Below are 25455 nucleotides of genomic sequence, written 5' to 3'. Positions count from 1 at the left end.
TCATTTCTGTCAGCTTGTCTGATTAAAATTAAGCCTTTCTTCAGTTCAAATTTGCCAGGCCTCAAAGATTCTCACTAGAGTTACAACCATGACATAAGAAAATGGGGCATCTTAAGTCCTGCAGTGGTTGAATTGGAAGCAGGGTGTTCTAAGGTAAAGGTAAGATGTCTCCAAAGACATTCAATTCAATTCCATGTACCTCACACCTTATAAAAAATTAATTTAAAATGTATCAGAATGCATCATAAGCCTAAATGTAAGACTATTGTTGTCAAGCTATAAAACTTTTAGAAAAAAAATAGGAGGAAAATCTTTATGACCATGAATTAGACAAAGAGTTCTTAGATCTAACACCAAAAAGCATGAGCCATAAAAAAAGATAAATTAGACTTCATTAACATTTTAAAAACTTTTGCTCTGTGAAAGACACTGTTCGGAGAATGAGGAGATAAACTACAGACTTGGAGGAAATATTCATAAATCGTATATAATATATGTATATATGTACAGACTCAACAAAAAGCAAATAACTCAATTAAAAAGTGGCCAAGGGCTTCCCTGGTGGCGCAGTGGTTGAGAGTCCACCTGCCGATGCAGGGGACATGGGTTCGTGCCCTGGTCCGTGAAGATCCCACCTGCCGCAGAGTGGCTGGGCCCGTGAGCCATGGCCGCTGAGCCTGCGCGTCCAGAGCCTGTGCTCCGCAACGGGAGAGGCCACAACAAGTGAGAGGCCCGCGTACCGCAAAAAAAAAAAAAAAAAAAAGAAAAAAATATACATGCCAAATAAGCCCATAAAGAGAGGCTCACCATCATTTGTCACTAGGAGAATGAAAATTATAACCATGTGAGATACCAGTACTTATCAAATGTCTAGAAAGTGTTTTAAGAGTGTCCATACCAAGTGCTGATGAGTCTAGAAAGAAGTTAAAGTTCTCAAATATTGCTGTTTAGAGGGCATAATGGTACAGTCACTTTGGAAAACAATTTTTAGGAGTTATTACAAATTTAATCATACACTAACCCCATGACCCAACAATGCTACTACTAAGCATTAACCCTTGAGAAATGAAGACTTACCCTGGATGAGTGAATAAACAAACCGCGGCACATCTAACCCATGGACTACTAGCAGCGAATCAAAAGAACAGACTATTTATGCACACAACAAAATGGCTGAATCTCAACCATGGTGAGTACGCAGTGTCTGTTATAAGTAATAATGATAGCGTGGTGTAAGGATACAGGATGCTACGGGAACGTGGAGCCAGAGCGCTGTATGGAGTTTGAGAGGATCAGGAGAGGTTTCTCAGAGGAAGTGATGTTTCACCTGGCCCTGAACACTTGGCTGGGAAAAGAGGAGGGAGAAAAGGGCAAGAGGCTGTGTATTTTAGGAAACATTCCTCTAGTGTTTGGGGGAGTAAAACTCATGGGAGAGAAGGAAGAGCAGTTTACTGAAGTGCCAGCGACTGCCTACAGCAAACTTTCAAACAAACCCTTTTTAACGTGAAACAAAAGAAGGTGAATAAACATTTAATTAGTCGTTTGTAAACAGTGCATTCTTTTTAAAATTAAAAACAAGTTTATTCCGAGATTCATTAAGTGCTTCCCAGACACCCTGGGTGAAACTCACTGACTTAACAATGGGACTACTTTGCTTTTATACTTATCACTCTGTTTCTGTTCTCGTCCACTGACACGAATGTTAATGTGTTCTCTTTTATCACCCTGGGAAATTGGTAACCATCTTTTTGTGCCTGAAGAAAGAGGGTTCAGAAGTGGAAATGGTATGCTGTGTTTGCTTCTAACTCTTTCTACTGTTCAGTGTCTACTCAGTCTGCAGGTTACCTTTGTTCTCTGGGGTGAGAGAGGAGGAGGAGGATTTTCACCATGGAAATATGAGCCTCAGATAAAAATTTTAAATTGGAGGGGTTTTATTTTATTGATTCCTTGCAACGGGTTATGCATGCACTCATTCATTCATGAGGCATGTAGAAATCTCTGGTATGTGCGTAAAGCCTTATTAGTCACTGGGAATACAGAGGCAGAAACAGGAAACAGTTGAAGTTTCAAATAATCCCTGGCACGAAGGGGGGACAGATACATACAGGCAACGTTGATAGAACAATAAGTGCTATTACAAAGGGACGCATAAGATGTAGCTGCACAGAAAAGGGTCACTAACTTTGCCAAGGGGAGATGGGGGCGATGGTCTTTACAGAGCAGGTGGCATTTGAGCTGGGTCTTGAGAGGTGAGTTGAGTATTCCTAATGAACAAGGTGGAAAGGGCACTGGAAACAGTAGGAAAAACACAGACAAAGGCACAGAGACATGCAAAAGCATGGTAAGTTTGGGAACTGTGGGAAATCAGTGGCTGGAGTCGAGGGGCAGGGAAGTAGGGGTGGAGGACGTGATAAGGGCTGTGAAGTTGATGTAAAGACAGTTTGGGACCAGGTTATGAAGGCTCTTTTGACTCGATTCTATTTGTAACAGGGAAAGATTGGTGGTTTTCAAACAAGGAGTGATGTGGACTTATTTGCATTGTATAACGCTAATCCTGTAGCAGGTGTCAATGATGAAATAAAGGGGGAACGAGATTAGAGGCAAGAAAAGCAGTTGGGAGATCTTTGCTAATACTGGCAGAGGACGAAGAGCCACACGAAGAGCCACATTAAGGCAATAAGTAGCAAGCATGGAGTTGACTGGAAAGAGACAAAAGTTATTGATATTTAGGAGGTAGGATCACCAGGACTTGGAAACTGTCTGGATATAGCTATCTCAGAGGGAGGAAGCAGCGAGGAGCAACTGTGAGGTCAAGCCTGGGCAACTGGGTCTATCATGATGTTATTCCAGGATGTATACACAAAAAGGTATCACTCTGGAGGTGCAAAGTTTAAACAGGTTCTGTTTAAACAGGTTCTGTGCAAAGTTTAAACAGGGAGATGGAAGTCAGACTGCAGGGATTGAGAAGCGAATAGGAGAGAAGGAGGTGGAGATGTAGGCAGATGAGATTGCTAAAGAGCTACCTCCAGGATGGGTAAGGTGTTGTTAGACTTTGTGGCAATAATAATGCATTTGATAAAGGAACTCTGCTATGTGAGCCATTTTCTTTTATGTCTTAAGTTATGCTATTTGGCGGTAAGCATTTCTTAAGTTCTGAAATAGGCAGGGAAACACGTTAAAGTAAACAACCGGAGGAGGTAGGACAGGGTGGATAATTTACTTAGAAGAGAGGCGTTCTGGATCTATTTTAACTCGGCCCATCCCTGGCTTCATGGGAATGTTGGTGAAACATTCAGGTTGTTTATGAGGAGCCTGTGCATAAATACACAGTCATATTTTCCATTCAAAACTGGAGGCTTTACCAGCCTTTCCTCTGTGCCATGGCACTGTCATTTGGTTCACATGCTACACTCTGTAATCCGGCGAGAGCCTGGGCTGTAATTCCGTATGGCTGGCCACCAGCTTCCAGCCATAAGTGACTTTGATGTCGCTGTTCAGTGAGAGCCACAGGAGAGCTGCAGGAAGAGGATCAGACAAAGCAGGAGGAAAGGAGCCTCTGCCTCTCAGCCAGAGAGAGGTGAACCCGAGAGAGGTCCCAGTATAATGTCAAAACTCTGCATCCACCATCTGATAGGGAAAGGGAGGTGGTGCCAGTTTACCAAACCCAGTGATTCCCACTGGGATCCTATAAACCCAAGTGCTGGTAAAGTTTTATGAATTCCACTCTGCTCTGTGTGTGAAGATGGTTATGGTAATGAAATTATGCTTTAAATTAGCTGAACATACTCTCAAAAGAGAATTCTTTGCTGACGTTATATATTACAGATTTTGTGGTACCCTTGCTCTGCAATTTAACAGCATGTTGTTATTATTCTGCATTTAATGAGTCCCAGAAAATGCTCTATGTATTCTCCACTTGATTCAGAAACAATGGAATAAGTGGCTTTTTTGTTCTGCCAGGTATGAGGGGATCCCTCTGATACTGACCATTCATATGACTGATGAGCTGGAGCTCGGCTGACAAGGGGATTTGCAAGGAAAGCATCCACCACAGAAAATATGCTTTCTTCCTCAGCTTTCAACTCCTTTGCATGGGATCCTCAGTCAGGGACCCTCAGCAAGCATGAAGGAATCATGCCTGACGTCCTATCCATCATCTCCAAACATATTCTTGAGTTCTTATTATGGATAAGCTTTCAAGACAGTAGAGGGACAGTTTACAGTGGTTGACTTTTATTCTATTAATAATGCTATTTACTAATAAACAGCAAAATTCTGGTTCCTTGTCTTGCCCCTTGGAGTAAAGCAATAGGAGAAGACCCCAATCAAATGTCTTCTGTCCTGTTCATGGAGGCCCTACCACTCCTGTCTGAGCATGCTTGCTCATCTGATAATAAAGGGGGATTCTATGGCAGTGAAAATAAATCCCCCAAAGCCATGGAATAAAATAGAGGAAGGAGAAGTTTACTGCAGTTAGGTAATTTTAGGTACATATTCTATAATATCAAAATTACCAGCCCATAAAATTTTAACTAGTCCCTCTTCAGGCCTACAAAGAAGATGAACACATTTTATAGTTGTAGTATCAACAGCTAAAGAGCTAGTTGAAAACTAGTACTGGATCACAGTTTCAATTTTTCTTAAAAAACATACAATCAAACACACAAAACCCAACTAACTTGCTTATAGACTAATTCATTTCAGGCACAGCTTGATTTCTTTCAGGTTTGAGGCTTATAAACCCTGGATATTTTTCCTGGTGCAGTTATATGCAGTTTTGGCAACTGCAGAGCTCAAGAATCTTTTAAACAATTGGAAGGCATCTTAATTCCCATATTTAAGCAAGTGGATAAGGTGCAAATAATAATAGTGAATGTCAGCCTATTAATAGTTGTGGGAAAGACACTGTAACTTGGAGATTTAATCTCAAAACTTATTTAATACCCATTAGAGCCATCTGTTTGAGATTTTGGTAAACCTGTCAGAGGCACTGGGCCTGGGAGTTACTGAAGTCGGCTATACCAGCAACAGGAACAGAGGTTGTAAGCTGGGGGCTCACAGTCGTGCTTTATTTAGGAAGCCTTGTACTTTAGCTATTTTGAATGTGAATATGTTTAGTTGGGGACACAGAGTCTCCAGTTGACAGGACCACCGCCTATTGTCATATACCTGTCTGCTTGACATGCTTACTCCATTGGTCTGGACCCAGGAGATGTGAGTTTGTAATCCCTGGTATGTCTCCTATCCATATATATGTTGCAGTTTCCACCCCTTAGGAGACGTTTACAATCAAAGGAATCCAGTCCAGAGGTCAGAACCCTTTGGGTACTGAGCATTCTCTATTCACCTGACAGTCATCGTTTTATATGCGTATCCACACGTATTCTTCCCAACTAAGCGACATAGCTGTTGTTATTATCCATCCCCATTTATTGGATGAGACAACTGAGACTTAAAAACATAAATAATTTGCCCAATGTCACACCCTTAGGTATGACAGAAGCGGGATTTGAACCCACACTTCCTCCCCATCAATGCATTTGGTCATGTGGCCTGGCGCTCAGACAAGAAGTGTAAATTTCCCATATGCTGGACCCATCACTGTCCCTCCCAACCTCATAACACTCCTCCATGTCAAATGTCACTAGCAGCTCTAAGCAACCTAGACTCCATGATTCAACACTTAAAATGATCTTTTATGAATACCCTTGGCTCCCTTGCCTCTTCCATTGCACCATCTTGGTATAATGCCAATTATTCACATTATCTTCTCTCTTCCTGTACCTTCAACCTCCCCTTCCTTATTGTTTTTACCCCCTTAGATATGAACAAAAGACCCTTCCTTACCCTGGGTTCCTCGAGCCTTCACCCTGTGTTTTACTTCTCCACAACCCTTCAGCAGCAAGCTTCTGGAACGGTAGCCTCTCCTTTACTCCTGGGCCTCCTGTAATCTTGACTTCCGTCCCCATCGCTCCACTGAAGCCGCTGTCTAGGTTACCAGTGACCTCCTAGTTGCTAAGTTGCATGGACATTTTTCAGTGCATCCTTTTTAGTATCCAACACTGTTGGACACTTTCTTTTTCTTAAGCGTCCTCTCCCCTTGGCTTTCATGCTACAACGTTCCCCTTTCTGCCTCAGACCATCACTCCAGCTGCTCCTCCAGCCTCCTTTGCAGCCCTGCTTACACCTCCAACTGTCAGTGTTAATATTGCAGCATCCCTTCTTGTAAATGACTTGATCACCTTCTGGAAAAAAAACCCTGTGATGACTCCCCATTCCGTATTTTCAGCCATAGCTTTCTCCTAAACTTTATCCAACTATGGATTGAAATCCCACAGGCGCTTGAAATTGAGCACGTCCCCAACTCCTCATGCTCCTCTTTCCCGCTCTGATCTATCTTACGTGTCCACGTGAGTACCTGCACCACACACCCAACTGCCCAGTCTTTTCCCTCCAGCTTTACTGAGGTATCATTGAAAAATAAAATTGTGTATATTTAAAGTGTACAGTGGGATGATTTAATATAGGTATACATTGTGGAATATTTACCACAATCAAGTTAATTAACACATCCATCACCTCACATAGTTACTTAAAAATTTTTTTTGGTAGTGAGATCAGTTAAGATCTATTCTCTTAGCAAATTCCAAGTATGCAATACAGTATTATTAACTATAGTCACCATGCTATACATTAGGTCCTCAGAACTTATAGCTGAAACTTTCACCAGCATCTCTCCATTTCCCCCACCTTCCAATCCCTGGTAACAACCATTCTACTCCATGTTTCTATAAGTTTGACTTAAAAAAAAAAAATTCCACTCATAAGTGATACTATACAGTGTTTGTCCTTTTCTGTCTGACTTATTTCACTTACCTTCATCTATGTTATTGCAAATTGCAATTTCCTTCTTTTTATGGCTGAATAATACTCCGTTGTACATGTAAATACAACACATCTTCTTTATCCATTCGTTCGTAGATGGACACAGGTTGTCGTACTTCTGGGAATATATCTGAAGGAAATGAGACCAGCATCTTGAAGAGATATGTGCATTCCCATGTTCCCTGCAGGATGATTCACAAAAGCCAATGTATGAAAACAACCCAATTGCCCAATCTTGAGTCATTTCTTCCTTTCCACACAGCACCAGGTGAAAAAGTCCTTAAAATCTATTTCATAAATACCTGGTTCTCTCCTCTTCTCCATCCCCACTACTGCCACACCTGTTCATTCCCCATCCTCTGTTTTTTTTTTTTTTTGCTTTTCTTATAATAGTACACTTTATATACAGTATAATTTACCCCTTTAAGTGTATAGATAGTTCTATGACTTTTAACAAATGTACGTAGTCATGTAACCACAACTAAAATCAAGATATGAAACCATTCCATCACTCCCCAAAAAACTCTCCCATGCTCATTTGTAATCAACCTCTTTCCCTAGCCCCAGCCCTTGGCAACAACTGATCTGGTCAGTGGTTCTATCCCTATAGTTTTGCTTTTTCAGAGTGTCATAAAAGTGGAATTTTAAAGTGTGTAACTTTGCATCTGGCATCTTTCACTCAACATAATAAATCTGAAATTCACCTATGCTGTTACAGGCATCAGCAGTCCATTTCTTTTTATTGTGTGGACATACCAGTTTGTTTATCCATTCAGCAGTTGAAGAACATTTGCTTTGTTTCAGCTTTTGGCAGTTGTGAACAAAACCACAATAATCATTCCTGTTTGCCTTTCTGTGTGAACATCAGTTTTCAATTCACTTAGGTAAACACCTAGAAGTAGGATTGCTGGGTCACATGATAAGTATATATACAATTTTATATATAAGAAAGTAGAAAACTGTTTTGCAAAGTGGCTGGTCCATCTTGCATTCTCTCCTGCCATGTTTGAGAGTTCCAGATACTCTGCATCCATGCCAGCTCTTGCTAATGCCAGCTTATCTTCTTCTTTTTAGCTATTCTAAAAGGTGTGTAATAGTATCTGATTGTGCTTTTAATTTTTCATTTCATTAATTATTAATTATGTTGAACATCTTTCATGTACTCGCCATCCTTATAGTGGAAAATGTCTGTTTAATGCTTTGACACCCTTCTTAAAAAAACAAATCAGGTAGTTTGTTTTCCTATTTATTATTAAGTTTTAAGAGTTTTTAAGTATTCCAGATGCCAGTCCTTTATCAGGTATGTGTTTTGCAGCAATGTTCTCCTAGTTTGCGGTTTGTCTTTTCATTCTCTAAGTGTTTCTTCTTCTTCTTCTTTTTTTTTTCCTAAGCGTTTCTTCTTAAAAACTTTTTATTTTGAGATAATTGTAGATTCACGTGCAATTGTAAGAAATTACGCAGAGAGATCTTGCATCCTCTTCTCCCAGTTTCTCCCACTGGTAACATCTTTCATAACTATAGTGCAATATCACAACCAAGGAATGAACGTTGATACAATCCGTCCATCTTATTCAATCTTACTAACCTTTCAGCAGTTTTATATGCACGCGTGTGTGTGTGTGCGGTTCTATCACATATGTAGATTTCTGTGCCCACCACCATAGTCAAGATACAGAGCAGTGCATCACAAAGATCCTTTTAGAGCCATAGCACCTCACCCGACCCCCCCCCTCCACCTCCCTAATCCCTGGCAACCACTAATCTGCTCTCCATCTCTATAATTTTGTCATTTCAAGAATGTTATATAAATGGAATCATACAGTATTTAACTTATGAGTCTGTTTTCTTTTACTTAGCATAATTCCCTGGAAATTCATCCAGGTTGTTATATGTATCAGTAGTTTCTTCATTTTAATTGCCGAATAGTATTCCACAGTTTGTTAGACCATTCAGTGGTTGAAGGACATCTGAGTTGTTTCCAGTTTGGAGCTATTATGAATAAAGCTGCCATGAACACTCATGTATAGATTTTTGTGTGAACACAAGTTTGCATTTCTCTGAAATAAATACCCATGAGCATAATTGCTGGATCTTATAGTAGCTGCATCTCTAGTTTTGTAAAAAACTACCCAACTGTTTTCTAGAGTAGCTGTAAAATTATCTATGATATATTTCACATTATATATTCCCACCAGTAATGTATGAGTGATTCAGTTTCTCTGTATCTTTGTCAGCATCTGGTTTTGCGGCTATTTTTAATTTTAGCCATTCTGATAGGTGTGTAGTGATATCTCATTGTGGTTTTTAACGTGTATTGCCCTGGTGGATAATGATGTGGAACAACTTTCCATGTGTTAACAGTGTCTTTTGAGGAGCCCCTCTTTTCTTTTTGTTATTTACTTATTTACTTACTTATTTTCCAGCTTTACTGAGATATAATTGACATATAAGTTTAAGGTATACAATGTGATAATTTGATGCATGCATATATTATGAAATGATTATCACAATGAGGCTAGTTAACAACTCTATCACCTCATTATTAATTTTTTTCCTGAAAAGAACATTTAAGATTTACTCTCTTAGCAAATATATAACATGATATTGTTAACTATAGTTACCATGCTGTATGTTAAGTCCCTTGAACTTATAACTGGAAGTTCCTACCCTTTGCCCAATATCTCTCCATTTCCTCCACCCCCCCAGCCCCTGGAAACTACCATTCTACTCTCTGTTTCTCTGAGTTCAACTTTTTTTTTTTTTTTTGCGGTACGCGGGCCTCTCACTGTTGCGGCCTCTCCCGTTGCGGAGCACAGGCTCCGGATGCGCAGGCTCAGCGGCCATGGCTCATGGGCCCAGCCGCTCCACGGCATGTGGGATCTTCCCGGACCGGGGCACGAACCCGTGTCCCCTGCATCGGCAGGCAGACTCTCAACCACTGCGCCACCAGGGAAGCCCTCAACTTTTTTTGATTCCACGTATAAGTGAGAGCATACAGTATTTGTCTTTTCCAACATATTTCACTAAGCATAATGCCCATCCACGTTGCTGCAAATGGTAGGATTTCCTTCTTTTTTGGCAGAATAATCTTCATATATATCCCCATTATAAACATAAAACATAATATATATATAAAATAATAACCCATTATATATATCACATTTTCTTTATCCATTCATCCATTAGTGGGCAATTAGGTTGGTTCCATATCTTGGCTAATATTGCTGTGTACATGGGAGTGCAAATATCCCTCTGATTTCAATTCTTTTGGATATATACCCAGGAGTGGAATCGCTGGATCACATGGCAGTTCTATTTTGAATTTTTTAAGGAACGTGCACACTGTTTTCCTTAGTGACTGTAACGACTCACATTCCCACCAACAGTGCACACCAGAGCCCATCCTTTCATGCCAGGACCACTGAATGGGAAACAGTCCCCCTTCCTCCAACTTTGGCCTCTTCCAAAACAGAACTAGATGAGGTGCCCTTCCACAGAACCCCGCGCTAACCCCAACATAACTTGTAATTTCCTATTAAAACTCTGTCTCCTTCATCAGACCCTAATCTCCAAGTGGGCACAGGAAGTTTTGCTCAGCTCAGGATCCAGGGCCAGTGTATTGCTGTCACAGATCAAGTGCCATTTCTTCAATGAATGAATAATAAAAACCAGAATGACTTCAGTGCTAAAAAGAGGTGCTGGCAGAGAGAAAGAATGGATTGAAGAAGGCACGACGGTTATCACCCCATTAACCACTCTCCAGGCCAGCTCTGGCGTTAAGCCAGATGCCAGACCTGACCACGCGCATGCGCAGCTCTCCCCGCTCGGCTCTGCCCCGCCCCACCCTCAATCCTTCCCTTCGGGCCTCCCCAACCCGTCAGCAACCAATTAGGGAGAGGAGGCGGTCCTGGTTGGCGCGGGGCTCCTTGGGTAGTGTCCCTAGTTACTGTTGCTAAGGCTTCGTCTCGCCTGAGGTGGCGGGAGTCAGAAGTTTTGGGAGCCACGGCCTGAGAGAGAGGTCAAGGGTCAGTGCAAGAACCGGGGAGGAGATGGTGAAGCAGACTATCCAAATTTTCGCCAGGGTGAAGCCCACTGTCCGGAAGCAGCAACAAGGGGTACGGGTCGGAGCAGCACGGGCGCCGGCGCGGCGGGGCCTCCCAGACCGGGGGAGGGGCGGCACGCGAGGGGCCTGGGCGGGGTGAGTGGTTCGGCGCCAGGCGCTGGATGCGGCCCGGAGTTCAGCACACTTGGACCCGGAGTCTGGGCAGCCTCGCAGACTCCCGCGCATTTCTGTCAGGGGCGCGGACAGACAGACACCCGGTACACTCCCACCCAACCCAGCCCTGCGGGTCCAGACTAACCTTCACAGAGCCACATGCGTACCCCCGGACACACATGTTCACGCAGCGGCAGACACGTGCACGTGCAGGTACGTCTGCGTGTACGCTCGCATAGACTGCGCCTCAGCTGTCCATCGTTATTGCACCTTTCTGGAAGACAGTCACGCAGCTCTGTCCACCCAGGTACACTCAAGCTTCTCTTTTGTCCTCAGGCAAAACGTGCAAGCAAGAGAAACGTGGCTATCCACGTCTGAGATGATAGGATAATAGTTACAGATAAAGATACACAAAGCATACACCGTGCTCTGCACGCAATGGGCCCTTAGAATTCATTGACTAACTATATTGTTATCAGGAACAGAAGCATGAACGTTGACATACACTCATTGCAGATATGGATAGATATTTATGCATCCTGACACAGAGAATACACATACACTTTTTATTCAGAAAACATTAACTGAGCATTACTAGGTGTTTCCTCTAGGGTGCTAAACTCGAAAGGGTACAAAGAAGGTTATAAGACATGACCCTTACTCTGAGCAGAGATATTGTACTTTGAATGCTTCTCAAACGTTGTTTTCTTTCCCTGGGAAGGACCATACTCATTCTTACCACTTAGATGCTTTGTCTGCATTATCCCTGAGTCTCAAGAGAACTCCGCAAGATTGATGTCATTTTCTTCATTTTATAGATGAGGAAGCTGAGCCTCAGACAGGTTAAATAATTTGGCCAAGCCACCCACCTACTGAGTGGCAGAACCCTGATTTTAATTAAAGATTTTTTTTCCCCAAAGCTCTTGGCTCTTGGGACAAAACCTTTTTGCCTCACAAAATAAGGATATAGGCAAGGGCAATCGGAGTCCTGTTCACGAGTCTCTGGAATGGGCATATTATTAATAATATTTTATCTCTACCCCATATCTACACAGTGTGTATGTATGTATGTAACATCATAGCAGCTCATAATTTAGCATTTGCCTCATGTAATTTATGTATTTAAAACAAGGAGAATATAGTGTCTTGTCATCGTCGTCATCTTCAGTCTTTTCATTCGTGGAATACATTTAGGAAAAGATGCATGAAAAGACTCCAAAGAAAATATTGCCTTTTTTTTTTTTAATTTTAAGGAATAAAGAGTATAGAAAGGAGCCATGGGTATCATCCCATTTTCTCTCCTCCTACATTCATTTTCAAGAAGGGTTGTAAAAGTGCATCACTTATAAAAATTACATGTAACATTTCCCTGCCCCCCCCAGCCCTCCTCAGATTCTTAGCTAAAAATATTGAACTTGTCTGCATTGACTCAGCAGTCAGAAACAGGTGCTTGGATATAGTAACATGAGAAGATGGATAGAAGTGGGACTGGGGGTTGTGGTGGGTTGATGGAGAACGCTGGATTTTATTTGAACTTCCTCTTTCCTTAAAATGCAATGTTTGAATATTTCAGTGTGCCTCCTTTTGCATTTCTTTGGTGAGATTCTGTGGAGTGGCTTGTTTGCTACTCCAGGAAATATTTTTAGGTATCATAGTGTATTTTAATAATGTCAGATTCTTACCGAGATGCAGCATTATGCCTCATAGCGCAAACATAAGAGAACACAGATGAACAAATTTTGAGTTCATCTGTGCCCGGAGCAGAGAGTATCCCTGCTCTTCCTTAGAAATCCCACTTTTAGCACCCTATCCTTTTGGCCCCCAAAGATTGTGTGGTTGTTTCTCTGACTAGAAATGCCCCTTGTAACATTAAACCAAGAGTGATTCAAAGGTTTTTTTTTTTCCTCTTCATTTTGTGGCTCCATTACTTCATTAATCGTATTCCCTAAGGCACTATATATTAAATTATGGTAATTTATAGATTAATACATTAAAAGGTACATAAGATGCTCTGTGATCATTTTAACAATGGCAATCCTTTTCATTTGTATAGTGCTTTGTATATTTTGAAATATTTTCATATTCATCCTTGCATTTGATCTAACTGTCTCCTATTAAAAACAATCTCACATATTTTTATGACTAATGGTAGAAAGCCAATCTATTAGAGTAAACAAGTTTTTTCGTTAGGGACTTTTCTTAATGCCTCAAAGAATGACTTAATGAGAGGAGTTGAGGGTCACAGTACCTACTCTAATTATTGGTCCTTTTTCTCTTCTGAGTACTGAGTGTTACAGATTTTAAAAATGTATGGCACCCCTCACTCCTTCATGTTTTATGTCTTACATACTCCTTTAACTCACCTGTCTAGCCATTAACCTTAAAAAAAAATAATGTAGTGCCCTATAGTATATAATTTTTAAATGTCTCCTGAGAAAACCTAGCCAGAAAGCCTTGGACCTGATGCCATTACTTTCTACAAATAATTTTATTTTACAGCATGACTTTTCTTACATGAGCTCCTCACATTTTAAATGAGAGGGCTCAATAAAAATCTGCTTAGGAAAATTATTCAGACTTTCTGGAGATTTAGATAGGCTTTTACTTATTTAAAAATATGACTTTTCCCCCATAATCAAGCATCTAAATGGGTCTTAAACAGGAAGTATTGCCTGTTAGAAGGAATTTTATTTCTTGATGAAAGACAAGAAGTCTTTTTTAAAAACCTCTAAATCTAATGACTAACATTTTTTATGGTGCATTACAAAATGCTTCCATTTCCATGACATCCTTTGATCCCCACAGCAATCTTGTAATGGAGGCAATTCTGTTTTCTTCATTTTATGTATAAGGTACCGAGATTCTGAAAGCTGTGGCTGGTCACACAGCTGGTAAATTGAGATCAGTGTTAGACCCAGGTCTTTGGACATTGAATCGTAGACTTTTCTTTATTCCCCATGATCTCTTTATAGGCTTGACTCTTGCTTTTCCTGGCCAATAAATAAAGGAGTAGGTAGCCAAGAAAATAATCAGGGAATATTACAATTGTAAAGGCGGTTGGTTAAGACCCTTCATTTCCATATCAGCTTAAGGAGGTTAAGTGATTTCTCCCAGGTCATTTTCTAATTAGTGGCTGAGCTGGGAGGAGAATCTTGAAAATGACATCAAAGACATGAATCACATGTCTCCTTTGAAACCACATGTCTTTTATCAGATGCTTGAATATGTCTCGTGGAAACATTTACTTCTTTGAACATAACTTGAATTAGGGCTTTCTTGTGAGCTCTCTGAGAAGGCTCAGACCCAGTCCTTTCATCTCTGTGTCTAGCATTTTGGAAATGCTCAGAAATGCTTATTGGTTGTAGTAAAATGTTAATTCCTGGTACGTAATTCCAAAGCAATACTTAGATAGTATGTTGTTGTCAGGGCTATTAGCTTCTCAACAATGGAGACAGACACTTAAATAACTCAAATTTGAATATTACATCATTCAAAGAGGATTTGAGCTTTGATCGGGCATTGATTTAGGTTTTACCTCTTGTTCAGTTCCATATATTTATTTGAGTGTGCACAGAGTTTAAAGAGGAAAATTATCCAAATTGTGCTATGTTATGACTTTTTATCTGAAAAGTGCAATTTTTTAAACACCATTACAATGCATATCATAATAACATGGTCATTGTTCAAGCCATAATTTTACCATTTTATATTCACTTGTCTTCACATTTTCAGATTTATTCCATAGATGAAGATGAAAAATTAACACCTAGCTTGGAGATCATCTTACCTCGTGATTTGGCAGATGGATTTGTGAATAATAAGCGAGAAAGCTACAGATTCAAGTAAGCCTTTCTTTTTTCATCTTCATTTCTGTTTTACTATTGAACTAATTCTTGTACTGCATTAATAGCCACTGTGAAATCATTGGCACCATTTCTTGGGGAGACTGTAGTACAGTTCTCTATTTTTTAAAAAATGTATTTAATTTATTTTATTTTTGGCTGCATTGGGTCTTTGTTGCTGTATGTGGGCTTTTCTCTGGTTGCAGTGAGCTGGGGCTACTCTTCCTTGTGGTGCGCGGGCCTCTCATCATAGTGGCATCTCTTGTTGTGGAGCACGGGCTCCAGGCACGCGGGCTTCAGTAGTTGTGACACGCGGGCTCAGTAGTTGTGGCTTGCGGACTCTAGAGTGCAGACTCAGTAGTTGTGGCGTGCAGACTTAGTTGCTCCACAGCATGTGGGATCTTCCTGGACCAGGGCCCGAACCCGTGTCCCCTGCGTTGGCAGGCAGATTCTTAAACACTGTGCCACCAGGGAAGCCTGCAGTTCTCTATTTTATCTAGTAGATAGAATTCAAGTTGTCTTTCATTGCTGTGCCCAAAGTTAAAAAGGGGGTATATTTCTGTATCCAACAGGATAGCTCAAGATCTCAGCCTTTCTTTACTATATCTGTTTATCAAGTGTTATCTTTTTCCTTTTTGGCCCACTATAGTTTAGCTCTTATAAGAAGTTCAGTGCATGACTAAACTTTATTAAAGATGTGTGCTGTATAGGTGAGCCTTCTTAACATAAATGGTATACTGACCTCATGTGTACATATGTACGCTCTGTATCTGTACTGTCCATTGTACCAGCCACTAGCCACATGTAGCTCTTAAGCACTTGAAATGTAGCTGGTCTGAATTGAGATGCACTGTAAGTATGAGATATATTGAGGGTTTTTGAAGGCTTAGTATGAAATAAAAAGAATATAAAATAGCTCAAGATTTTTTTCATATTGATTACATGTTAAAATGATAAAATGTTGGATATATTGTGTTAAAATATATTATTAAAATTAATTTTACCTGTTTCATTTCTCTTAAGAAATGTGGCTACTAGAAAATTTTAAATTATACATATACTCATATTTATGTGTTATGTTTTATTTCTCTAGCACAGTTCAGAGCTGTATGGTTCAGGTGGAAAGTAGCAAATAGCTACCCCTGGATTGTCGTCAGTGCCCTTGGTCTGAATACTATTCTAGGAGCCAGGCCTTAAATTTGGGGATTATGGCTGTTTCATACTGCCTTTATTCTCCAGTTTCAGATGACATCATTTCCTTTAATCCCCACTTTTGATTTCTGGAGAAGTTTGAGCCCAAGTTAAACCCATATTTAGTCTCTGGCCTAAATTTAGGTAGGAGATTCCTGGGTCCTGCTGAAGGAATCCTAATTGCTCTCTTGCATTCCTCTCTATGCTGTTTTTCATAGGCCTTATTTTGAGACCATTCCTGCCCTTGCCCTTTGGATAAAACCATCTCAGATATTTTTGTGTGTTTCTCTCTCTCTTTCTCTCTTTCTCTACTTCTTATTTCTCCTCCCCTCTCATTATTATTGTAATTATTATTATTACTTTGTCTTATAAAGATTCTCTTTAGTCTTCACAACTCCCCCCTTTGTCTATCATGTATATATCTCTCCCAGCACCCCCACCCCTTCTTCTTCTTGTGTCTCCTTTTACAGTAAGTACAAGCAGGATGGCTAGCACAAGGTTGCATAGTGAGATGGTCCCAACCTTGTCTTTTTGGCTCCTCTTTGCCTTTCATTCTATCCTTTAAGGAGTAGCCTTCTAATATATGACTTACTTTTCTGAAGGGGCATTCTCCCTCTGGTGTAAGCATGCTACATACCTTAGTAGCTATGGCTTAATGACAGATACCCTAGGCCTGTCTCCACAAAGCCACAGTTTGCTAAAACATTTTATTCAGCATAATTCTGTTTGAATGCTAAGAAACAATTGGCCATGTTTCTATCCATCGGCCCTGTCCAAAGTACTCTGTATGTTATATAGATACAAACAGAGTGCAATTTAAACACATGCTTATTGAAAAAGTGCTATCTGCTTATTTTTAAATCTCTTAATCATTCTTTCTAAATCTCTGAATTAAAAACATTGGTTTTAGTATTTTAAATAAAGAAATTAGTAAAATACATATGTTCAGAGATAAATATTTAAGCATTTTAAAGGCTGTTTTCTCCCAAGAAAATTCATGCAATCAGTAAATCTTTATTAACCATCCACTGCATGCTGTTTTAATGGCTAGGAATACAACAGGGAATGCCACCAAGCTTCTGCTCTTAGGTGCTTACATTTTAGTGGGAGGAGATGGACGGGCAAGGTGTATATATCAGAAAGTGTTGAGTGCTGTGGAGAAAAAGAAGGCAAGGAAAGGGAACAAGGAGCGCTGGGATGAGGGACAGCAAAGTGGAGGGGTGGCTGCAATATTTCACAGGGTCTTCAGGAAGGTGTACATTTTAACACAAACTTGAAGGTGGTAAGGAAACGAGACATTCAGATACCTGGGGGATGGGAATTCCAGGCTGAAGATATAGCAAGAGCGAAGTTCCTGGGATGGGAGAGTGCCTGGCATGTTTGAGGAAGAGTGAGGGATCTGTGTGGCTGGAGGAGAGTAAGCAAGGGGGCTGGAGGGGAAGAAGAAGGTTAAAGGGCAGCAGAGTGGACACATCATATGGAACTTTTCCCAAAGTGCTGAGAGAAGGTAATGGAGGGTTGTGAGCAGAAGAGGGAATAATCTCACTTATGTTTGAGTAGGATCATTCTTGCTAGCATGTGGAAATAGACTGTGAGGGAGCCAGGGAGACAGGCAAGAAATTGTGGCAGCTTGGGCCAGAGTAGTAGCAAGTGGAAATGTTGAGAAATAGTTGGGTTCTGGATGTATTTTGAAGGTCAGAGCTGACAGAGTTTGCTGATAGGTCATATACAGAGTGTAATGGAAAGAGAGGAGTCAAGGATATACTCTAAGGGTTTTGGACTGAACTTTTAAAAGGGTGGAGGTGTCATTTACCAGGATGAGGAAGATGGGGAGGAACAGGTTTGGGGTGAGAAGAGATGAGCAATTACCACATTTGAAATGGTTTTTAGAAAAAGCCTACACAGCCTCCTAATAAATGAAAGGACCTGCTAGGAATCAGGAAACCTACATTATGTCTCAAGGCACATTATAGATTAGCTCCACTGCTGTGAGTAAGTTGCTTTATCTCTCTGGGCCTCAATTTCTTCCTCTGTAAAGGATTAGATTGAACTTATTAAACTCTTTGATTCTATTTTGCTCTTCAGTGGTTTTCAGAAGATAGCTGATCATAATGACTTTCTAGATTACTATACAACTGCGTTATATAAAGTAAAATGTTTGGGGGTGATGATATTTTATGTTTAATGCACAATGTGTGATTTATTGAAACTCCTGCCATCTCTTTGGTTTACATGGTGGTAGATGTCATTCCTTTTAAGGAAGTGGAGTTGGGAATGGCTAATTCATTCGCTCAGTCATCACCAACCTGGTAAAAGAAGCAAAACAGCCTTAGCATCATCACCTAAAAGCACCGCTGGGTCTGTGCTCAGACATCACAGTGGGTAGTGCTCTGAAGAGCACTTGAGCAGCCGTGTTATCTCAACATTCCTATCTGAAGCCCTCATACACCTATAGGGTCTTGAGGAGTGTTCTGGGCACACTCAGTAAATATTGCTGAAATATAATCTGGCCTGCTAAATGAGTACCCAGAGTGCCTTACAATCTCTCTTTGTATATAGTTTCATTATTTGCTTCTTCAAAAGGGTGGTTGATATGCTATAGGAATCTTTTGAAATTAATGTTGATTAAAGACAATGAATTTCATTCCATTTTATATCCAACCCAGCTCCAGACATCCTTCTGAACTCCTGAGTAGTGAAAACAAACCTACATTTCATGTAGTCTCTACTTCACTTGAACATGTGCCCAACTCACTTGTGTGGGCAGACATACACACCAAGGGTTCCTAAGCACTTTGAAAGCTGCTTAGGATTTGGGTGTTTCAAAGGTTTTGCTTTAATGTACCCCCTCTCCCAATTTTTATTCTGAAAACTTTTAAATATGCAGAAGAGGTGGAGGAATGATGCAGTCAAATCTCCTTTACCCTTTGTGGGAAATTCATCAATTGTTAACGTTTTGCCCTCTGTGCTTATGCATGCACTCTCTCTCTCTCTCTCTCTCTTTCTCCCCACTTCTCCTTGCCCTCTCTCCCTTTTTTCCTTTCCTTCCTGTTTGTATTGCTCCCTGTCTGTTTCTTCATGATATTTGAATGGGGGCTATATTTGCTGGTTGTGAGTTAACATACTGTATAAGGATAGGTTGTGAGTCTCCCCCCAGGTTTTCAGCTGTGCTTGTGATCCTGTACTAAGCTAAGTCAGGGTGCCATTGCAAGAAGGGTGCAATGGACACCATCCCCCCTCCCCATGGCTCGAGCCTTGCCAGTCAGATCAAGATTTCCTTTATAGGACAGGTCTATCTTAATTTACTGTTTGACTTTTGACTCATGATCAACAAAATGAAACAAACTGTCCTAAGAATTAAGTAGCTGATACTAGGGTGCAGTACCTAATTAATGGAAAATAAACTTCAGTTTAAAACTTTAAAACTAAGTTCAAAAATCATACATTTCACAGCTGCATTCTTTTCTTACAGGTCAGACATCAGAAGTTCTTTGGCTGTTTACATCCTGTTCCTGGGTTTCCATTTCATGCACTTATCTAGATTTGAATTTGATGCCAATTGCAGACACTGTCCCTCTTGAGAGCTAAAAAACACACAGTTTATTATTTGGTTCAAAGCTGCTGCGGTTTTTCAGAGGGATTTATTGTGCAGATCTTGTCAAAGCAATACTGTTTACCCACCATTTGTATACAGGGGTACAAGAGTACAGTGTGTTTGGGGCTACAGGGCAAACATTGTGTTAGGTTAGGTAAGCCCAGTGATGTAAATATGAGGTAATTTACAAAGCTTTCAGGAGGAAAAAAAATGTATTAATCCAATAGTGTTTGAAGGCTCAAGCTTTTAAATAATTACTGTTTTCACATTTGCAGATTTCAAAGGATTTTTGATCAAAATGCAAAGCAAGAGAGCATTTTTGAAAACATTGCCAAACCAGTTGCTGAGAGGTAGGATTTCCTATATTTTGTTCAGTGGGTTAGTGGTTTTTCATCTTGCCTTCAATTCTCAGATAACGGTGGTAATGTGCTTCAGTATATCAATTATGTACTCAGGCTGTAGGGCATGTGATGATGGCAGTACTAATACCTTCTATTGTTACACCTTGTTTGTTTTAGATTTAGATTCTGAGCCTCAAAACAAACCAGTGAGATAGACAGAATAGCTATTATTACTCCCATTTTGAAAGATATGTAAATCTCTGAGGATTAGAGAGATTAAGTAGCACTGCTCAGGGTTAGTGGCTAGTGGTAGCAGAGTCCTAGATGGTTGTCTAACTGTTAAATCCAGTGCTGTTTTCTGAGAACAATGTTTCAAACATATGGTTAGACAGATGCAGGACTGTGACACCTGGGAGGCCTAATTCTGGTTGACCCAACTCTACCTCTGTGTAATAACTCTATTTCAAAGCTTGACTCTTAGCTTAGGTCCCTTTTGTTTCTGTATACCCAGGTAGTGCCAGGCTGCTGACTACTGGAACCAAACTCACATGAGAATAAATGATTCCGAATAAACTGGAGTGCCATTTTATTAATATATGTTGGCAAAGTCTCCTTGGAACTAGACTCTCAAGCCCTTAGATAAGCACACTCTCTTTCTGTAGGGAGTCTATATGGGAAACTACTAGTAATAAGGTTGCTTTCTGATCCTGAAATCATTTGGGTGATTTTATGACCTAATTAATCCCAGATATATCTATCTTTACTATTCAAATGAAAAATATGTCTGCTAAGTAAACCCATTTTTCAAGTCCACTGATCAGTACACCCTCAACCACGACATTGCTGAAAATATATCGACACACATTGTCTCCCAGACTCCTATCTCATGAATCCTACTCAAAGCATGCCCTTCTCTCTTTTTTCCCAGCTTTATTGAGATATAATTGACACATGACATTGTGTAAGTTTAAGGTATATGTGTTGATTTGACACATTTATAAGTTGCAAAATGATTCTCACCATAGTATTAGCTACCACCTCCATCTTGTCACGTAGTTCCCATTTCTTTTTTTGTGGTGAGAACATTTAAGATTTGCTCTCAGCAGCTTTTTAACATTTATAAATACTATTAGCTACAGTCACCATGCTGTCCCTCAGATCCCTAAACTTGTTAAGCCCTTCTCTTTTTATACTGTCTTCCATCACAGTGGGTAGAATATAATTGAGTAGGCTTAAGCTATTTTAGTTGTAGTCACAATCCAACAGCATCTCTTTAGACTAAATTCAGGTCTCCTTGACTGGATGTCACACATTTCTAAAATTCTCTTCTTTTTAGTAATGTTTCGGGTTATGTCATTTTTCAGGTAGCCCATCCCATGTGTTTTATCTTGAGCCTTTCTAAAATCATTCGGGGAGGGGACCTTAGTTTGTGTTTCATGGATGTCTGTTTTTTCCCCCCATTACTGACTGCCTCTCCCATCTTGAGCCCACTTCACCCTTGAGCCCTTGCTGTGCCCTCTGCCAGGAATTCTCTTCCTTCAGAAATCTGCTTAGTTGCTTCCTCAGCTCTTTTGAAGTCTTTGTTCATGTATCCCCTTCTCAGGAAGGCCTTCCTTTATTAGTACCCGAATGAAACTGCATTCCCTGTCACGCTTCCCTATTTTATTTTATTTGTTTTAGCACTTATCACCATCTGATGTACTATATAGTTTACTTACTAGTTGCTTTGTTTGTCTGTCTGCTACTAGAACAAAAGCTCCATTGAAGGCTGGAGATTTATTTGTTTTGTTCACTGACTTGACAAAGATGCCCAGCCCAATGATGATAGGATTTCAAAAATGACAGGCAAGAGCATTTTTATCCAGGCTGCTCAAGTTGGTCCTAGTGAATCATATCTTTCATCAGTAGGAAGCATTTCTCACTGTCCTTTTTAATACTTTTATTCTTGTATCCCATTTTTCCTGAAACTATTTTTGTTAGCCTTTATCTGCTTTATCTTTCTCGATCTCTTAACTCAACTGCCCTGTGTCATTTTGTCTTTAAATATAGGTCTGGTAAATAAAATATATTTGGCTTTTGCCTTTGTAGCTAAACTCAGAGTCCCTTGTATTTAATGGGTAACTTTAACCTGTTAATATTTATTATGATTACTGTAATAGTGTTTGGAGCTATCCTCTCAGGTTTTTTTTTTTCTATTTATCATACTCTCTATTTTTTTTTCCTTTCATGCTGTTTGTTGGTTTGACTGTGCTCTTTGTTGTTTTTGCCACTTTCCATTTTCTCTCTCAAGGTGTACACACCTCTGTGTGGTTTAAATTTAGATATTAAAACTTATTTGTATTTTTTCTCAACATCTGAACTTCCTCCATCTGCCTGCCTGTCTGTCTCTCTTCTCCCCAGGCAGGGACCTTAGCACACTTTTACTTTGCCTTTCCTACTTTCCCAGCACGTTAGGTATTGAGATCTACTGATAATTTTATTCAGGATTGTCAAAAATCATTTTCATTATCAGCATTTGCTTAAACTTATCTCTAAGTTATGTTTCTTTGCTTATCACTGTTTCTTATACTTATGTCTATTCCTTGGATTCCCTTGTAGTTTTGCTGATAATCATCTTCTAATAAGTTTTTAGAGAGAGTTCAAGACTGGGGAGCTTTCTGAAGCTTCTCATTCCCCTTCACAGTTAAATGACAGTTTGACTGGGTATAGAATTCTAGGTTAAAAATTCCTTTCTCTCATAGCTATGAGGATATTGCTTCATTGTCTCTTTGTATGCAGTGTTGCTGAGTAGATGTCAGTGTCAGTCTGGCTCTTATTTCTTCTTAGGAAATACCCTTTTTTCCTGGATGTTTTTAGGATTTTTTTCTTTTTCTTTTTATGAAATTTTATATCAGTGAGTCTATTGATTGTCTAGGTATGGCTATTTTTACATATATTCATGTATTCTTGTCTCTCATTCAGCCACTTCAATCTGAAAACCCTTATATTCAAGCTCAGGGGTCATCACATTGCTAATTTCTTTGATGATTCAAAAATTAATTTTCTTCCCTCCAACTTATTTATTCTGTCTTTCTGGAACTTCTGGAACTACCAGAACTACCAGTTCTATCCTTCAAATATTACAACTGTCCATTCATAGTTCCCACCTCTTTGTCTTTTGGTTCCGAGTTCTGAAAGAAACTGTTACTCAGTCTTCCAGGATGGTGGTTTGCTTTTCAGCCATGTGTATTCTCTATCACCTACCTCTTAAATTTTTAGTTTTTACAATTTTATTTTTCATTTGTAGGAAATGAAAAAAGTCTATTCTTGTTTATTCATATGATCTGCTCCCTTTTCCTTCTGAAGAAAATTATCTTTCTTGGAAACACTGGCTTTTCTTTCTATGTACTTCCTCTTTATGTGAATGTTCTTCTATTGTTGAGGTTGGTGCGTTGCTTTCCCGGTACAGACTTTCCTCAGATGTTTGGTGATTCTCAGTGGTGGGCTCACCTCTGTCATTTGAGAGTGCTGTTGTCTGTTTGGGAATGCTGTTTCTGTTCACTGTAGTTCCCCTAGTGTCTGTGGTGAAGGAATGGTGTGCCCTGAGCTTGTCTGCTGGGTGTGAGAACACTCTTTCCTCCTGGGTGTTGCTCACCACCAAGGGCTCTGGTCAGCGTCACTAATCCAGGCTCCTACTCTGCAGGAAAGTGTTCTTCAATAGTGGATGGATAGATGGAGGCAGACTCATGTCTCTCTCTGATTCATCTGCAGAGGAGAGGGTTATCAAGGAAATTAACACTAAACTAAGAGCCTGGGGGAATCTCTGTTTTCATTGCCTTTATATATGTCATATATAGTATGTTCACACTTTAGGGAAACTTGAATTGTGGGACTTTGGTAAAATACAAGGTATCAATAAAGTCTCATTTATACACAATATTTGAAGTCACATTTATCCCGTAAATTGAAAAATATTTTTTTAAGAATTATATAATTTGGCAGGCCTGGTGAATGGAAGCTGTGCCACTTTCGATGTTAAACGGAAGTGCCTGCTGTTCTGGTGAAGATTAGTCTCCAGGAACACATGCTCAGTGTAAATCCAGTTCATCTTACACTGTCCCTTTAAGGCTGCTCTACTGGGTTAACCTACAGTGGCTTAATTCTGGTTACTGTGTACAATTAAAGCTAAATAAAATTAATCACATTTCTTTCCAAAATTCTGTAGTTCAGGAATCTTACTAATTTAGACGCATCTTTTCCTACTTAACTCAGATCAGTGATATGACTCCATGACTGCAGAATAGCAGGACTGGTGGTGAGAATTTATAAAGCTCTAAATTTGTATCATGGGAAATTAAGTAAAAGAATCTTTGTGGTTATTTGTTATTTAGCACATCTCCACTAGGAAGTACATTCCGCCTCTTCTGAACTTTGATTTTTCTGAAATATATCTGATGTTGTTTAGTAACAGGTAAAAACTGCCTTCTAGCATATTAATTTTGCTCACTGGTTTTGGAATAATTTTTTGGAAAGATAAAATTTAGTAGGTCCACAGATGTGTTTAGTGTATGGTACTGCACCATATAAAAGAGGTTGTAGCTTTACTTGATATTTTACCTGGTGTTATGCTTTTCAAGCTGGAGTGCATTGATCTTGGGAGTATGTGGTGCTCTATCAGGGGATACCTGAAGCCACAAGCTGAATGCAGCACATCATTCTGGAGTATGAATTTTACTTAAAGATTTAGGCAGAAAACTTTGAAATCTAGACTTTTCAGGGGTTTTATCACATGCACTTGTAAATCTGCAGAACCCCAGTTTTCCAGCCAATCTTATGCTTTACCTAAAAGCTTGGGGTGTAGGAAATTCATTTTAGGTACAGTGAGTGCTTTTGGAAAAGTTTGGAAATTTGGTGTTAGAGAAGAACATGGTTTGACCAAAATGAATAGGGCGCACACTGCCAGGAGGACTGGTTGCGCCCAAGATACAGGTCCCCATAGCTGGCGCCATTGGGCAGCTAAAGCCTCTGCACTGCAACAAGGCCAGCCAGGATGGTTTCTGAAAACCTATTGTGAACCATTGCTTTTTAACATTTGATTTCACGAATGATGAACAATATCAAGGGCAGCCTTTCAATTTATGAGAAGAAGAGGGTGAAGGGGAAAAGAAAGCTCCCAGGGCTACCACCTCAGACTTGGAGAAGAATGTTGGAGAATACCTGTCCACCTGTGCTCTGGCTGGGTGGGAGGCCAGGGCTTGGTAGAGGGATTTCCTCATGGGAGGGGCAGTCCCACACTCCAGTGGGGCCAGGGCTAAGCCCAGCAGGGCTCTCACCTGTGCCCTGGGAAACAGACTTTGCTGATGATGCTGTGGGTCACGTAGCTTGCCCAGTCCTGCTGCACAGGCA

General features: G+C 40.1%; 1 protein-coding gene across 3 annotated transcripts in view; it reads left to right on the top strand.

Moving 5' to 3' along the window:
* The first annotated feature begins 2150 nt into the window (after nt 1-2150).
* Nucleotides 2151-25455, top strand: part of KIF6 (kinesin family member 6) — a 424730-nt gene continuing 401425 nt past the window's right edge. Inside the window, exons 1-3 of one of the 3 annotated variants that reach the window (XM_082639032.1) lie at nt 2151-2341; nt 14834-14943; nt 20005-20079. In XM_082639032.1, the coding sequence (XP_082495158.1) occupies nt 2339-2341; nt 14834-14943; nt 20005-20079 (188 nt within the window). In that variant the 5' untranslated portion in view covers nt 2151-2338. Of the gene's footprint in view, nt 2342-10870; nt 11001-14833; nt 14944-20004; nt 20080-25455 lie in introns of those variants that run through there. The other 2 variants (XM_082639031.1, XM_082639033.1) reach the window with 2 other exon arrangements.

Source organism: Mesoplodon mirus, assembly GCF_964341445.2.
Source record: "Mesoplodon mirus genome assembly, chromosome: 12".
In the NCBI taxonomy this organism is placed as follows: domain Eukaryota; kingdom Metazoa; phylum Chordata; class Mammalia; order Artiodactyla; family Ziphiidae; genus Mesoplodon; species Mesoplodon mirus.
This window is presented reverse-complemented; position numbering and strand designations above follow the sequence as displayed.